Source organism: Pseudorasbora parva, chromosome 8 (assembly GCF_024679245.1).
Source record: "Pseudorasbora parva isolate DD20220531a chromosome 8, ASM2467924v1, whole genome shotgun sequence".
In the NCBI taxonomy this organism is placed as follows: domain Eukaryota; kingdom Metazoa; phylum Chordata; class Actinopteri; order Cypriniformes; family Gobionidae; genus Pseudorasbora; species Pseudorasbora parva.
Window position 1 is genome coordinate 46,292,941 of NC_090179.1, and position 18,226 is coordinate 46,311,166.

The 18,226-nt window shown below is 36.9% G+C and overlaps 1 protein-coding gene across 1 annotated transcript; it reads left to right on the top strand.

Moving 5' to 3' along the window:
- Positions 1–12,478: 12,478 nt before the first annotated feature.
- On the top strand, positions 12,479–17,921 carry socs9 (suppressor of cytokine signaling 9). The gene is made up of 2 exons (XM_067451455.1): positions 12,479–12,659; positions 13,247–17,921. Exon 2 carries the CDS (start codon positions 13,386–13,388, stop codon positions 14,829–14,831), a length of 1,446 nt encoding a protein of 481 aa, XP_067307556.1. The 5' UTR covers positions 12,479–12,659; positions 13,247–13,385; the 3' UTR covers positions 14,832–17,921.
- The last annotated feature ends 305 nt before the right edge of the window (positions 17,922–18,226 follow it).

Sequence of the window (18,226 nt, forward strand, 5' to 3'; positions counted from 1 at the left end):
AATATTCTTTTTGTTAAAAATAGATTATTATTATTATTTAATAGTAAAATATATATTTTAATTTTTTTATAATTTGTAATTATCATTATTACTTTTCATTCAAATTAGATAATAAATTACTTTTATTAACTAAATATAAATGTTATATTCAAATTGTTAAATAATAAAAAATAATAGATTTGATATAGCATTCGTTAATAATTTTTAATATACTTATATAATTGTTATTTAACCAATTAAATATAAAATATTAATAAATGGTATATAGCATTCTAATATTTAATATTAGCATTCTATTATATTCAAAATGGTTAAACAATAATATAAAAAATTATTAATTTTATATTGTATTTTATTATTTTTAATATCATTATTATTACTTCATATTATTTAAATTGTTAAATAATAATAACATAATTATTTTTGTTATGATATTCTTTAATTTTTAATAATTTTATCATTATCATTATTTTATATTCAGATTGTATGATTGTTATTTTATTTAAATATAAAATATATCCATTTTAATTTTAAATGAATCAATAAAAACAAAATTAATTTAAATTTAAATAAGTAAAAAGTTTACATTACTGAAATATGTGATAAATGAGAAGAATGAGAGTGGACTTTCTATTAATTGAGTATACAAAAAAAGAAAAGCAACATAAACGTCTGGTTTCAATGTTTTATTTGTGCATTTGCATTGTATTGTTGATTGGTTGAAATGGTTGCCATGGAGTCAGTGATCAAACACATCGCATGTGTTATAACGGCTTCTTTCTTTTTTAAAATGGTGACCGTCCGGCTTCTTCATCATGGACGCTGCTTGGGTCCAATCTTCCAGACATCTGAGCGAGATGTATCAGAACCAAACCAGTGTTGAGCAGAGCTGAACTCAAAGTTAGGCCATTGAACCCGCTTGACCAGAGCTAATGAAAGCTGGAGACAGCTGAACAGAAATGTAGCGAAACCGAGACGTTCTCCAACAGCGATGAAAAAGCCTGCCCTGCAGACCAAACTGGTGGGTTTGCTGTGGTGGTTGAGTCCTGCGAGTTGGAAAGAGCTGGCATAACTCCAGTGGGTTTAGGTGAAGCAAGAGTCGATATGACAGAGGCTTCTACACTTTCTCCATATCCACCCATTAATATGTGTTTCTCTAACCACAAGAGTTGACTTTTTGGACATTTTTTGAACTTTTTTATATCAGAATGTCAATTTAGTACGTCTCTCCATTTTAACTTTTTGGTCATAATTTTGACTTTTTGTTTTGGACTTTTTGTCACTTTTTAATATAAGTTTGGACTTTGACATTATTTGGACTTGTTCACATACAAATTTCAACTTAGTATGTGTCTAATTTTTTGACTTTTTGTCAATTTTTCATATAATTTTGACTGAATTTTTTTGCACTAGTTCACATCAAAATTTCAACTCAGTATGTCTCTCAGTTTTTGAGTTTTTGTCACTTTTTCATATAATTTTGGACCTTGTAATTTTTTGGACTTGTTCATATCAAAATTTCAAGTTACTATGTCTCTAAATTGTAACGTTTTTGGTCATAATTTTTACTTTTTGGCCTTTTTTTTTTTACTTTTTCATATAATTTTGGACTTAATTTTGGACTAAATTTCAACTTATGTCTCTTTAAATATTTTTTTTTTCATAATTTTGACTTTTTTAACTTTTGTATATATATAAATATATATACACAAAATATATTTCATATAATTTTGGACTTGTTCACATCAAAATTTCAACTTACTATGTCTCTAAATTGTACCTTTTTTGGTCATAATTTGTACTTTTTGGCTTTTTTATTTTTATTTTGTTACTTTTTGGCTTTTTTGGGGTCACTTTTTCATATAATTTTGGACTTTGCCACTTTTTTTACTTGTTCATATCAAAATTTCAACTTAATATGTCTCTCCATTTTAACTTTTTTGGTCATAATTTTGAAAAAAAGTTAAAAAGAAAAAAAGTTTGCTGATTTTTTTTGTCACTTTTCCATTTAATTTTGGACTGTCGTTTTTGGGACTTGTTCACATTTAAAATTTCAACTTAGCTGCAACAAAATTTGCCTTTTTTTATTTTTTATTTTTACATTTTTTGAACTTTTTTATACCAGAATTTCAACTTAGTACGTCTCTCCATTTTAACTTTTTGGTCATAATTTTGACTTTTTGTTTGTTTGTTTTGGACTTTTTGTCACTTTTTAACATAAGTTTGGACTTTGACATTATTTGCACTAGTTCACATCAAAATTTCAACTCAGTATGTGTCTCAATTTTTGAGTTTTTGTCACTTTTTCATATAATTTTGGACCTTGTAATTTTTTAGACTTGTTCCCATCAAAATTTCAACTTACTATGTCTCTAAATTGTACCTTTTTTGGTCATAATTTGTACTTTTTGGCTTTTTTATTTTTATTTTGTTACTTTTTGGCTTTTTTGGGGTCACTTTTTCATATAATTTTGGACTTTGCCACTTTTTTACTTGTTCATATCAAAATTTCAACTTAATATGTCTCTCCATTTTAACTTTTTTGGTCATAATTTTGAAAAAAAGTTAAAAAGAAAAAAAGTTTGCTGATTTTTTTTGTCACTTTTCCATTTAATTTTGGACTGTCGTTTTTGGGACTTGTTCACATTTAAAATTTCAACTTAGCTGCAACAAAATTTGACTTTTTTTATTTTTTATTTTTACATTTTTTGAACTTTTTTATACCAGAATTTCAACTTAGTACGTCTCTCCATTTTAACTTTTTGGTCATAATTTTGACTTTTTGTTTGTTTGTTTTGGACTTTTTGTCACTTTTTAACATAAGTTTGGACTTTGACATTATTTGGACTTGTTCACATCAAAATTTCAACTCAGTATGTGTCTCAATTTTTGAGTTTTTGTCACTTTTTCATATAATTTTGGACCTTGTAATTTTTTAGACTTGTTCCCATCAAAATTTCAACTTACTATGTCTCTAAATTGTAACTGTGGTGTGACAGGCAGCGGGGCGAGGGACCGCGAGAGCGGGCCGGTGATTAATGTTCACGAGTGCCAGCTGCGTGGCACACCGGTCTCGTCTCACGGCCATGTGACGGGAGCATATAAGGAGGAGCGAAGGCAGCAGAAGACGAGAGAGGACCAGGCCTGGATTTTATGTTTAGTTTTTTACTTTCGGTTTGTTTATTTCTTTTGAATAAATGTTGTTGAAACGTTCGCCGGTTCCCGCCTCCTTCCTTCCATCTACAAACCGTATTACAGTAACGTTTTTGGTCATAATTTTTACTTTTTGGCTTTTTTTTAATTACTTTTTCATGTAATTTTGGACTTGTTCATATCAAACTTTCAACTTAGTATGTCTCTCAATTTTGACTTTGTCATTTTGTTTTCACCGCTTGAATCAAACGCTTCTCAGTCATATCTCTCTATATGAATTCCTTCATTTATTGTTGCATATAATGATGTATTTCACCATTTCTTCATGTTGTGTAGTTATATCAAGAGAGGCGTTTTTTTAATAGTGTACATTCATGCTGATAGCAAACTTGCAAACATTGTTTTTCATATAGTAGCCTATTCTTTAAAAAATATTATTATTTCATATTCAAATTGTAAAAATATAATATAAATAATATAAAAAATATTTCATATTCAAACTGTAAAAAGTATAATTCAAACTATACATATAATGTGTTATTACCATCAGTATTATTTTATGTTCAACTTGTTAAATAATAATAATACAACATAATGATAGTTTGTTTTTAAATAGTATTTTGATAAGTATTTAAAATAATTAGTTACTTTTATATTCAAATGGCTAAAAAACAATAATATTAATAATACAAATTAATTGTGTATATAGTATTCTTTAATATTTTTACACAATGTTATTATTAATTGTTAAATATTAATAAATTAATAAATGTTTATATAGCATTCTTTACATTTTTAAGGATTTTTATTATACATTTTTTATACTTAACTTTATAAATAATAATACATTCATAGCATGTAATATTTTGTTATTATTATTGCTATACTCAAATTGTTAAATGATCATTATTATATAACCAATTAAATATAAAAGGTCAGTATTATTTCTATTCAGATTGTTTAATAATATTAATAATTCATGTTTATATAGCGTTCTTCAATATTTTAAATAATTTATTAGTAGTATTAGTATTGTATATTCAAATTGTTTAAAATAATATTAATTATATAATCTTCCATATTTGTTATCATTATTGTTAAATATTCAGATTATTAAACCATTTTATATATATACAACTTTAGTGTTATTTTTATATTCAAATGGTTATATAACAAACAAACAAACAAACAAATAAATAAATAAATAAATAAGAGAGAAGTGTAATAATAGGAAAACAAATGATATAATAAATGACTTGATAAAACAAACATAGTTAAATTCATTCATAAGTTCATGCATTCATTATTCATGGTCACGTCATGTTTAATAAACGTTGAGACAAACTGAGAATATGATCATAATGACGGGTTTTATTGTGTTTTTCTCCAGTCTGGGGCAGAAATGAACCCTCACTGTAAAACTTCTCCATCATCACGTAAAAAACACCACTCAGTACAAAAATAGAAAGGGAATAATTATTACATTTGTATCATCTTGAGACGTTAATGCTCTATACAGTTTAAAAGATGAATTCAGAGTTCATCATCAGCTCTCTCTCTTCAGCCGTATCCTCGGAGACGTGACCTCTGACCCCTCCCATCATCCGCGACATCACTTCCTCACGTCTGCATGTGCGCGGACAGATCGATTCTGCGGCGGCAGGAGGAAAACACTGAGACAAGAGCGCATCGGAGGGAAGTGTGTGTGTTGCTTGTTCAGCTATACTTGTGAGGGCACAAATGTCCTCGCTTATATAGAAAACAACTCACTAGTTTGACATTGGACTGGTCCTCACTGGTTAAAAAGGCTTATAAATCGGCCAAAACATGTTTTTATTTAAATCTGTTGTTTTGCACGTTCTTGGGATGGGGAGGTTTAGGGATAGGGGTTGGGTTAGGGGATATAAAATATCATTAACCTGCTATAAAATCAATGGAAGTCTATGTAATATCCTCACTAATATAGTGAAACAAACCTGTGTGTGTGTGTGTGTGGCTCACCTGCTCAACACATAGAGGAACTGATCCGGATCATCTGCAAACTCCCTGCACACACAACAATAACAACCATTATCATCATCATCATCATCATCTTCTTCTTCTTCCTCATCATAATCAATTTCCTACAGGATACAGTCACACTTTTTCTTATTTGAGTCTTTTGTTATTTGAGCAAATTATGATTTCTGCTCTGACAACCTGCGGTGTATTCCAGAAAGCAAGGTTAGCTTACCGTCACACATACCTTTGAACTCTTGGTTGATTAAAGGTGCACTGTGTAAGTTTTCCGTCTATTCAAAACAAAGGCGTAGTTTGATGATGCCAAGTTTGAGCACAGAATCTCGGGACATTGGTCTTCACCTCACAACTGGTGGAAAGTAACAGGATGGGACTGGCAGAAATCATGTAGATGGATGTGATTATTAAAGGGGGGGGTGAAACACTCAGTTTCAGTCAATCTCATGTCAATCTTGAGTACCTATAGAGTAGTATTGCATCCTTCATATCTCCGAAAAGTCTTTAGTTTTATCAAATTTATAAAAGAAATATAGGCTGTACCGAGTCTTTCCGGAAAAAACCGAGCGCCTGGAGGCGTATCGTGTGGGCGGAGCTAAAGAATGACGAGCGCGCAAAGCGGTGACGTCCTCAAGCGTGGAGAAACCCATCGCTATCTCAGCTAATACAGATAATGATCCAGAATCAGATCTGAGGCTGAAATAAACTGAACAGGAGAAGCAGCAGCAGCAGGACGTCCGTCTCTGTGGTATGGACTGTATTTAGTGGCAACATTTGTGTGTGTTTACTCGCAGTTTATGAGGACATGATTCGGTTTATGGACTATTGTATGCGACTAAACCTTAGCAGTAGCAAGCAGAACGGTTTTGCACGTCAGACTAGTGTAACGTTATACAGAGAACAGCAATGGAGGAATAAAGTGGAGCGCGGCGCGTCAGAAGTCGTGGCACGACTGGATCTGCCCCTGAGAGTGTTTATGGGCGTGCATTTCCTCTCTCGCTCTAGTCACGCGCGCGCGCACCCTACCGGGAGAAGAGCCCGTACGGCCCATTTTGCAAGGTTTTTTTTTTCTCCAGTGAGCATTTCTGTCTTTATCTTTCACGAAGAATGGAGTCTGCATTCATTATGCGCAGCGTTATGAATTCCCGCACGGATAATACTTTCACTTTTGAATGAGTACCAATTTGGGAGCAAATTGCTTGAATGGTGTGTTTAATATTAACATCAATACTATTCTTAATGAAAACCATAACAACAGAACAGTACAATGACAAGCTCGCTTAAATGGGCTCTTCTACATTTAGCTTTGAAACTGAATCATCCGCCGTATATCGTCAGCTTCTCACTCGTGATGAATGAAATCTGACTCCTGCCGCTGGTCTAAGCAATCACAGGGTTTGCTCAGTTCAGTTTTTAATTGTAGCGTGTTCTCTAACTGAACTAAATACTTTTTATTACTATAAAACTATCAAAACAATATCGATACATATGACTGATTTCATACAGCTATAACGAAAAAACATTTACAAGTCCTGACATCATATCCGGGAGAAGTCAGTAAATTCGAGTATAAGCATTTACATTTACATTTACATTTATGCATTTGGCAGACACTTTTATCCAAAGCGACTTACATTGTATTCAAGGGGTACACATTTTACATTTGTCAATTCTTGCTTTCCCTGGGAATCGAACCCATGACCTTGGCGTTGCTAGCGCCACGCTCTACTGTTTGAGCTACAGGAAAGCTACAGGGTTTGCTTATCACGTGCGAATGTGCCACTGCCACGCAAAACTCAGATGTGGGGGAGAAATTTCTAAATCACAGAAGTCCCAGATAATACTAATCCCGTACGAATAGGGCTTAAGTCAATCTTTATTAAGTGTTCTGACAACTCCGTTCACTCCCATGGTAACGTTGTTCAAACGTTGATGTGCATATTAACAATATCTCCCAGCCTTGGTAATCTTTCGGCAGTTGCTGCGCGACGGTAGTTTGTTTGAGTATGGAGAGATTACGTCTTTTCTTAAAACGAAAGCACCAAGAAGGACCGCCTCGAAATTCATCGATGTTCATGCCCGTACTAGTGCCTTCATTCAAATAGTGACTGTAGAGACGCGGTGCGGCTTTGTAGTTTACCAGTCGTACTCAAACATTTTATTAGGCATGTGCCGATATCAATTTTTCATGTTGCGATTAATTGATGAAGTTTTATCACGATATATGATATTATCACGATATTGAAATAAGTTGCAAAAAAAAAGTGTTGCCATAGCATAACAGCTTTAAGAACTATTTTTGTAAGAACAAAAATAACTGAATGTTTAAATACAATAATGCACCAAAAATATATACAGCTCTGGAAAAAAATTAAGAGACCCCTCTTGAGAAATCAATGTTATGGATTCTCTTGATTTTTTTCAGAGCTGTAAAAGTACAATTTTCAAACAGATTAAAGTGCAAAAGAATTAGGCTATAAAGAACAACAGGTAGGCTTACAAATTACAATACGGTCTCATTATTTAATGCATTTATTAAGATTGAGCAACAGCTACATTTGGTACAGAAAGTCTAATGTTTTTGGTAATGTTAGTTAAGAAATACTGATCATTGTTAGTTTTATCTTAGGTCCATTAAAAGTTATTTTGATTTTGATTTTAATGTTATTAAACAGTAACTAAGAAATTAACATAGAATGATTAATTCTTTATAAGTATTTTTCATTGTCAGTTTGGTGAATAATCAATTAAAATGTTAACTAATGAAGTCGTATCTCAAAGTTATACTGAACAATAATTAGAACAGTTCTAATCATTAGGGCATGTTGTAGTCCAGATTAAAACATAAAAATGTTTAAGTTTGAAAATAAATAGCCTATTAAGTCTTTAAGTATTAAGTATTTGGTGCTGTAATGAACAACATTGAGATTACAAAAACGAATGGCCGACCGTTTTAAAAACTACACGGGGTTTTTGTTTGTTTGCTGGTTTCCGGGGTAACCGCTGCATTCTGCAGTTCATCAGCGCCCTCTGCTGTCACTGAGCGGCACTTCAGCAGCGCGTCTCCTTCACCGGTTCAGTCATGTGCAAACGCACGTTGGGCTTGTTTATATCTGAGCGTGTGTCCCTTTGACGCAGAATACAGCGGTGTTGAGCATTTATACGGTTGATGGGCAAAGTATTCTTGAATGCATTATGAAAAATTATAAATTGTTAATAAATTATTATTTACGATATTTTAAAGTGCCCACGATAACAATATCGTGCATATTCATTATCGTGATAAATCGCATTATCGAAAATCGGCACATGTCTACATTTTATTATTATTAAATCGTTTTTATTGGTTTTTCATACTGAAACATTTTGACAGAGCGCCGTGATCCATATATAAGGCGCTCCGGATTATAAGGCGCACAGTCGTTTTTTGAGAAAATGAAAGGCTTTTAAGTGCGCCTTATAGAGCGGAAAATACAGTATCTAAATCTCAAAGATTGGATGGGATCAGATCGGATCGAATAATGATAATCGATTCAAGATCTAGAGAATTGGAAACGAATCGATTCTTGAAATTTGAATCGAAACCCAGCCCTAATATGCTGGATCCAAAACGAGTCCGGGAGTAATGCTGCATTCACGTGCTCTTAGAACTAGTGCAAATACAAGTTTTCTAAGTAGAAATTGCACATGAACGCCCTCCCATTTCAACATTTGAATGGGATGAGCTCGTAATCACGACTTCAGAAGTGGGAATTATCAAATGTCCGATAGCACATGAAGGCGGCATAGGTTCAGACAGCTCAGAGTATGTTCCCGGTTAAAGGAAGTGTGTGTAAGATTGTGGCCAAAACTGGTACTGCAATCACTTTCAAATGACTGTAGAGCGGTGTATCAAGGTTGACTCGAGGTTGCCAGATTGGCTGCAGGATCAGCAGAACGTTTGTAGATCTGCAGCTGTGGTAACTAGAGCAGATCTGGCAACCCCAAACACTACTGACAACGTGATTGGTCAATAGGTGGTGGGCGGAGCTTAAGCCCAAAACACAACATGACATCATCAACATCAGTTGAGCTGCAACAACAACTTTATAATGACAATATCCTGCCGGACTACTGTTGGCAGAGATAGAAGTGTTTGAAATGAACATGATTTCTTAACGTCTAGAGACATATCAGGGCCATTTTATGATTTATTGAAATACATTTTTTACATACAGTTCCTTTAACACCCAAGACATTCTCAACAGAGCGACGAATCGATGATTTGAAATTTGGTGGTTGTGCAATCATTTTTTCAATGTTTTCTTTTAATAAGTATTAAAGGTCCCATTCTTCGCGTGTTTTCGAAGCTTTGATTATGTTTACAGTGTGCAATATAACATGAGTTCATGTTTTGCGTGTAAAAAACACAGTATTTCTCACACACTTGTCTGATCTGTACAGCGCTGTTTCCTCTGTCCTACAAACGGCCTGATGATTTCCTTGTTCTATGAAGTCCCTCCTTCAGAAACACGTAACGAGTTCTGATTGGGCCAGCGCTTCCCACGCTGTGATTGGACAGCAGCTTAGCGCACTTTGCCCAGAAAGGTCCCGCCTCTTACCATAACGCACTCAATGTTATTGCAGAAATGTCTATATTGCCTTATCAATTTGAGCCGGAATCAGACCCAGAGAATATCGAAGAGGATCGATTACAACCTGCTCAGGAGAGACTTTTGCTGGATGTTTCAGAACGGTCAGCTGTCTATTCAGTAGTTTAAACTGATCATTACTAACACCAACAATCGATGGCGTCTGAATGAATTACTACACTTTTATATGCTAAGTTTTTCGGATTGGTTTCAATTACCATCTAACGTTAGTTAACAAAGCTAAACAGCGTTGCACTTTGAGTCATGAGTTACATAAACTGTTAAACGGACCGACTTAAATAATAAAATACACTTACCGGTTGTGGCTCATAAACAACGCCTTCTCCAGACAAAGAGGGAACTGCGTCATCTTTTAAGAATAATCTTTCTGCGAATCCGGCATTAAACTGATTGAGATTGAGGAAGCAGTCCTCAGCTAAATGTGCTGCACACAGTTTTAAATTGTGATTATAATTTTCCGGAGCCGAGTTAACCATAAACTGTAGCCATTGATCTCTCCATACAGCGTCCGTGGGAAGGCCAAACAAAGGTGATCTGACTCCGGGATGAAGATAACAGCGCTTCAATGGCATGGCGACAAACACACTCTACAAAAACAGCGCTTCCTATTCTCGACCTGTGAGAGCAAAAGGACAACGCCCCCTATGTTTGCGTGTTCTTGTGGGCGGAGTCAACAAACGGCTCTAGTGACGTCATCACAGCAGGAAGTGCAGCGGTGTAGTCCAAACCGGCCGTTCGCTGTAGGCTTTGAAAGGGAACTTCTGTTAAATAAAATATCTCGCTTGGCATTGAACTTTGAGCTTTATCATTTTACAGGTATTATTTATGCTCCAACAGCAACATTACACACTAACTAAAGTTTGAAAGATGGAATCGCAAAGAACGGGACCTTTAATAAGGATTATATTGTTTGTTTGATGCTAATTAATTTATTGCAGATCTATGTGTGAGATGAGAAATTAAATAAATCATAAATATATTTGAAATGCATTAACATTTAAACTTATTTTTAATTTATTTTTATTATAATTCTTTAGAATGAATATATATAATGTATATTATATAACTGAAACAAATTTGGTTATATGAATAACTATATTAATTATATAAAACACAAACTAACCCTGGACCATGAGCTGCTCCTGGTTATGTTCAGAGAGTGAGTTGCCATGGTTACATACCCTAAAGGTTAACTCCGTTTCTGGAACCAAAAGTTGAAGTTATCCGCTAACTTATCCATAAACATACCCAGGTATGTCACATAACCTGCTTTCTGGATTACCCCTCAGGACATGTGTTGTTGTTATTATTACTGTACCTAACGCAGTGATATATTACTACTGTAACACAACCGCATTATTATTACTATTATTTCATAATGATAGTGAAATGACTAAACGTCTTAAACCCCGGAGCTTTTCTGTGTATGTCTGTGTGTGTGTGCCCTGGACGCTGGTCTCTCTGGACTCTCACCCTGAACCCCAGTGATAGAAGACCCGGTCCTGATAGTACAGACACAGGAAGAGCCACACACTGATGGTCTCCAGCCAGAAGATCACGAACAGGAACCAGACAGAAGAGAGCAGCAGCTCACACAGCATCCTGAGACCTGAGGAGGAGAAGAACAGAGCCATCGTCATCATCACTGTCATCATCCTCACTATCATCATCATCACTGTCATCATCACCGTTATCATCATCATCACCACTATCATCATCATCATCATCATCACTATCATCATCACTGTCATCATCATCATCATCATCATCATCACTAAATAAACTATATTTATTATTATTTACAACACACACACACACACACACACACAATTTTTACTATTGGACATGCACATTTTTCACTTGAACAAGTGAGCGACACTTTCTTCTGTACTTTGAGCATAAAGCTGTGTAGTAATATGTATGAAATAAACAAAATAATAAATCATTAGACAGCACATTAGCCAAATACGTCAAGGCACTGTAACTGTATTCTTATGCATATTACACAACATATTTAACAGATCACAGACTTGCAGTGTCACAAATAAAATAGTCATTATTTTAATAAACACTGATCAAATCATAAAGTTATCGACTGACCTGTTTGTCGTCTGAATCCTGCTAGTGAATTAACAGACTGTCAGTCAGTCAGAAAGTCATCTGAAATCCCGCAGACACTCACTTTAATCAGTAATAATGTGATCGATACATTAATAAACACATTTAAGTGTGAAATGCTGGAACATCTTGCTCTGCAGTTAATCAGATCACGCTGATACGCCACTTCCGGTCAGCGATTTAGCTTGTATTTCAGGATAAAAGCCTCATGAACTCACAGAGACAAAGCAGTTTAAAGGGATAGTTCAGCTAAAAAATGGGTGTGATGAAGTGACACGAAGTGATGGGTTGTGTCAGAAAAATGTCCATATTTAAAACTTTACAAACTGTAACCGGACATAATCTTGCAAAACTGTGAAAAGCGTCATTGTTGTTGACGAGTATTACTACTATTCCTAATAATACTGTTACTTACTTTTTAAAGAAATATACATTCGTATTTTAATTTCAATTTCTATCAAATAAACGTAGTAGATTCAATAAATAATTTTATTAAAACGATTTTTATTGAAAAGTCACCGGAAGTTTCCGAACAGGAAGTGAAGTCACCGCTACAGAAGCGCAGGGATTGTTGAGTTAGCTCGAGTTAAAGCGACTTTATTGATTAAAGTTCATTTATTAAAGTGATTTCATCCATAAGGGATAATTTATTGAAGTTTTATTTACTGTTCCGAAGTGACGCGGTTTCATCAGAAGCGGCGGCGCGCGCTCACTAAACAGGTTCGTCTTTATCATTCTGTCTTCAAAACCAGTTCACATGATGTCCTCTTACCACAGTAATACTACAGTATTCTTACAATGGACTGTGACGAGCGCGTAAATAATAATAACATCTTACATGAATATGGTGTTATGGGTAAATAATAATGTCTTACATGAATATGGTGTTATTCAGGAGTAGTTTACTGTGAGGACAGTTTCATATTGGACAGATGCTATTAGTAGCTAGCTGAAGTTGTAATGCTTTTTAGTTTTTTTTTTATCTATCTATCTATCTATCTATCTATGTAAAGATAAAATTAGATTTAGAAAAAATAAATTATATATATATATATATATATATATATATATATATATATATATATATATAATTGTGTGTGTGTGAGTGAAAGAGAGAGAGAGAGAGAGAGAGAGTGTGTGTGTGTGTGTGTGTGTGTGTGTGTGAGAGAGAGATAGAGAGATAGATAGATAGATAGATAGATAGATAGATAGATAGATAGATAGATAAAGTGTGTGTGTGTGTGTGTGTGTGTGTGTATGTAGCTGGAAAATTTATCTCACTGGGTTTTTTTCTGTTTTCTCCACAGATATTTTGGACGTGATCGTTTCTGGATGGACTTAAAATCTGCCGAATGCTAATTAATCAGAACAGCGTTCAGGGAACGTGAAATGACTCTCGTCTGACGGCTGGCACTGAAAGACCAAAAAAAAAAAACAGGCGTTGTCATGTCTCTGCCCGAGGAAGCCGGGGATCGTGGGAAAGAGCGTGAGCGCGGAGCCCGTCCAAAAGTGCGTCAGAGCCGCTCCGAGGAGAGAAGAGACGGCGGGCGGAGAAAGACCGGGAGAGGGAAGAAGAAAAGCCATCCGTCGCATGCGCTGACCTCGGAGCGGCCGGTGAGCGACGGATTCGAGTACGGCGATCTGCTAAACGAGTCGAGCGAGGGCGGCTCGGCTTCTCCGGTGCGATCTGGAGGACCCCTGCTACCCGAAAGGATTTCCGCTAAGCTAGCTGACCCTAGCAGCGACTCAGACAGCAGATCGTCCGGAAGCAGCCGAACGCTCCGGCAAAAAATCCAGGATGCCGTGGGCCAGTGCTTCCCCATCAAGACCCACAGCCAAGGCCTCTCTCCCCCCTCCTCCTCCTCATCGCGCCGCAAAATTCACATCAGCGAGCTCATGCTAGACAGCTGCCCGTTCCCCGCCGGCTCCGATCTGGCGCAGAAATGGCACCTCATCAAGCAGCACACTGCTCCCATTTCCCAAGCGCCCGTCCTGGATCCAGTGGCTCCGGTGGTGGAGGACGAGGAGGACCGTTTGCGGGAGCGCCGAAGGATTAGCATCGAGCAAGGAGTCGAGCCGCCACCGAACGCCCAGATCCACACATTCGAGGTCACCGCGCAAATCAACCCTCTTTACAAACTAGGACCCAAGCTAGCGCACGGGATGAACGAGCTAGCCGGAGACGAGCGCGCCACGCTGCACCAGCTGCTCCTGCAGAGTTGTTTGGATACGTTGGACGAGGTTGCGGCGTCAACCGGGGCGTCTGATTTTGACTTGGGCGCGCGCGCGGACGCAGGTGCGTGCGCTTCTCCATCTGCCCAAGTCGAAGTGGACACTCCCAAAACGCTAGACACACAGCATCGGATTCACACGCAAATCGACTACATCCACTGCCTCGTGCCTGATCTCCTTCAGATCATCAACTTGCCCTGCTATTGGGGCGTCATGGATCGCTACCAAGCGGAGACACTCCTAGAAGGCAAACCTGAAGGCACGTTTCTGCTGCGCGACTCCGCGCAGGAAGACTACCTCTTCTCCGTTAGCTTCCGCCGCTACGGCCGCTCGCTTCACGCGCGGATTGAGCAGTGGAACCACAATTTCAGCTTCGATGTGCACGATCCTAGCGTCTTCCACGCGTCCACAGTCACCGGGCTCCTGGAGCACTACAAGGACCCCAATTCCTGCATGTTCTTCGAGCCGCTTCTGTCGAACCCCATCCATCGGACGCGGCCCTTTAGCTTGCAGCACATCTGCCGCGCCGCCATTAGCAGCTGCACCACGTACGACGGGATCAACGCGCTCCCGCTGCCCAGCGCGCTGAAGGAGCATCTGAAGGAGTATCACTATAAGCAGCGTGTGCGCATACGTAGGCTGGACACGTGGTGGGAGTGACGGGAGTCTCCGGAAAACGAGACCAGAAGTGCCACTACCTTCGCCGGTTCTTACCGCTGCACTCTCACCTCTAGAGGACTGGTGTGCCTTTCTGACGCTACTAATCTCACGAGGTTTGAAATGCTGTTAGCTCGATGGTGTGATGTTGGCGTGCCGAGTAACACTGCACTGAGTCTGCAAGCGTTTCTTATTTCTAGAATATTTCTCCTTTTTATCAAGTTCAGGCACATTTACGCTAAGAATGATAACTATAGCGATGGCTCTAAAGTTCACAATAACAATATAGAGTCAAGTACATCAATGGCTTCAATTTTGATGTCTAATGTTGACTATAACGATATAACGTTGATGAACAATTTAACGGTGACTATAGTAATGACCTATGACTATGTATTGTTGACTAAGGATAAAACAATGACAAAGATGACTAACGATGTAACATTGACTATAACGATATAACTGACTAATGATATAGTGATGAGAATAATGTTGACTGTAACAATGCCTGTAACGATATATCGTTGATTATAACAATGTATTGTTGACTAACAAAAATGACTATAACTATATAACTCTGGCTACCGATATAGCGATAAGTATAATGTTGACTGTTTCGATAACTATAATGATATAATATTGGCTAACGATACATGCTTGACTGTAACAATGTATTGTTGACTGTAACGATGACTGTTACGTTATAGCGTTGAATGTAACAATATAGCGTTGACTGTAACGATGTATTGTTGGCTAACGATAAATTAATGACATAATGACTCTAAAGATGAAACATTGACTATAATGATATGACTAACGATATCGATGAGAATAATGTTGACTGTAACGATGACTGTAACAATATATCGTTGACTATAATGATGTATTGTTGACCACAATAATGACTAACGATAAAACAATGAAAAATGTACTATAATGATGATTTATGATCTAACGTTGACCATAACGATGATTATAACGATATAACTGACTAACGCTATAGCGATGAGTATAATGTTGACTGTAACGATGGATATAACGATATATTGTTGGTCAATAATATAACAATGACTCTAATGATATATTGTTGACTGTAACGATATATCGCTGACTATAACGATGTATTGTTGACTAACGATAAATCAGTGACGGGAGTCTCAGAAGTGCCACTACCTTCGCCGGTTCTTACCGCTGCACTCTCACCTCTAGAGGACTGGTGTGCCTTTCTGACGCTACTAATCTCACTGTTAGCTCGATGCCGTGATGTTGGCGTGCCGAGACTGCAAGCTTTTCTTATTTTTAGAATATTTCTCCTTTTTATCAAGTTTCTCTTTTGGGAGTTCGGGCACATTCACGCCAAGAATGATAACTATGGCGATGGCTATAAAATTCACAATAACAACAAGGTTAAGTGCTACGATGACTACCTAAATGTTGACATCTAATTTTGAATATAACAATATAACATTGATGAACAATAAAACAATATGTAATGTTGACTGTAACAATGACTATAATGATATAATGTTGGCTAACGATATAACGAGAACTCTAACGATGACTCTGAATTGACTATAATGATGATTAATGATATAACGTTGACCATAACAATGCTTATAACGATATAATGTTGACCATAATGACTAACGATATAGCGATGAGAATAACGTTGACTATAACGATGATTATAATGATATAACATTGATAATAATGAAGACATGCTAAAACTCACAATATAGCGATTATAATAATGACTGTAACGATGACTATAAAGATATAATGTTGGCTAACGATATAATGATGACTAACGATATATCGTTGACTATAATGGCGTCTATCACTATAACGTTAAAGGCCAAAGTATATTTTCCTTTTTACTCGTAGGCGAGGGTCAGCGTACAGTGCGTGGCGCGTATTTACATGGGTTGTAACTTGTGGTGTCAAACGCGTGCTAGTCAAAAGAAGTACATATTTCATATTGTTTTATGCTGTTCGTTCGACTGTGCTTGCATATATAAGTATACTTTGGGCTTTAGGATATGATGATGACCATGACCAATATAACATTGCCAAAGCCTGCTGCACTTCGGGATGATTATCTTGGACGCTTATCGCTGACGTTTCGACGGTCTTGTGACTAAACTAAGGCCGCTAATGTGAGTGCACACTGACGCGCAAAACAGCAGGCGTAAAAGCACCATTTAAAAAAAAAAGACAGTATTTTTTGGTTTGACGCACCGTGTTAAAAACTGGCCGACAAATGAGATTAGCGCTTTTGTTCAAGTGCCTGGAGCTGTTGAAATTACAGTGAAACACCATTTGGTGGCGCTCAAGCACAAAACGGTCTTGCCGAGCACACATTGATACCCAAGATGACGACAAAGAAGTTGTAAGTAGACGAAGAAGAAGATACAACGAGGCAAGACGAATGATTTTTCAATAAGCACCATCTACTGTCAGGGAGTGAATTTGCACATTCGCACGCGTCAAAAAACGCTGGCGATAAGCGCACAATAAACATCCCGGTGTGCACGAAGCTTTGTGCCATAACAAGGACATATAATAATAAAACTTTGGCTATAACGATACAGCGTTGACAATAATGACGACTAACAATAAAACGATGACTATAACATTGACTAACGATATAGTGTTGAGTATAACCTTGACTATAGCGATGACTATATAATGTTAACTACAAACATGACTATAATGATAAGCATATGTTAGCGTCCACACCAGCGGACGTTAATGTTCTGTTTATTACGATCACGCTGCAGTTTTGTTCATTTGTCACTTTAAATGCTATAAATTCAGATGGATTCTGACTGGCTGTCAATAGTTTTATCGTTCATCATCTGGAAAAAAATCGCTGTGGCGTTATAGTTGTGAACATTGAAATTCTCGTAGAGTTGGAACGCTATAGTTATAATCGCTATAGTTATCATTCTTTAATGCACAAGGTTTGTCTGGGTTTTTTTCTGTGGTGAGTGAGTGGTGTTTGAAAACCATTTCAGTCTTACAGAGGCATGTCGAGCTGTTTCTTGCCTTCGTAAAGCATCCGTACCTCTGCAGAGTCGATTGGAGCTCTAACCACTGCATGCTAAAGCCCTCAGTGCACTGGAGTAAGTTACACTGGAAAACTGGTGCTAATGTTCATCTGGATGGGCGTCTGATACTCTTCCAGATCAGATGAAATGAAGTATAACACAGGTAACGGACCACACTCTCGGTTCCCAATGTACTCTGGCCTGAAGTGCACGTTTGACTCATTTATTCACAGCACACTTATCACAGACAGATAGGCAATTGCCCCGTGGCTTTTCCTCCAAGAATGGACATCCGTACCAATTCTTGAGCTTGTAGACTACTAGACTAGACCAAATCCTCAGTTCTGA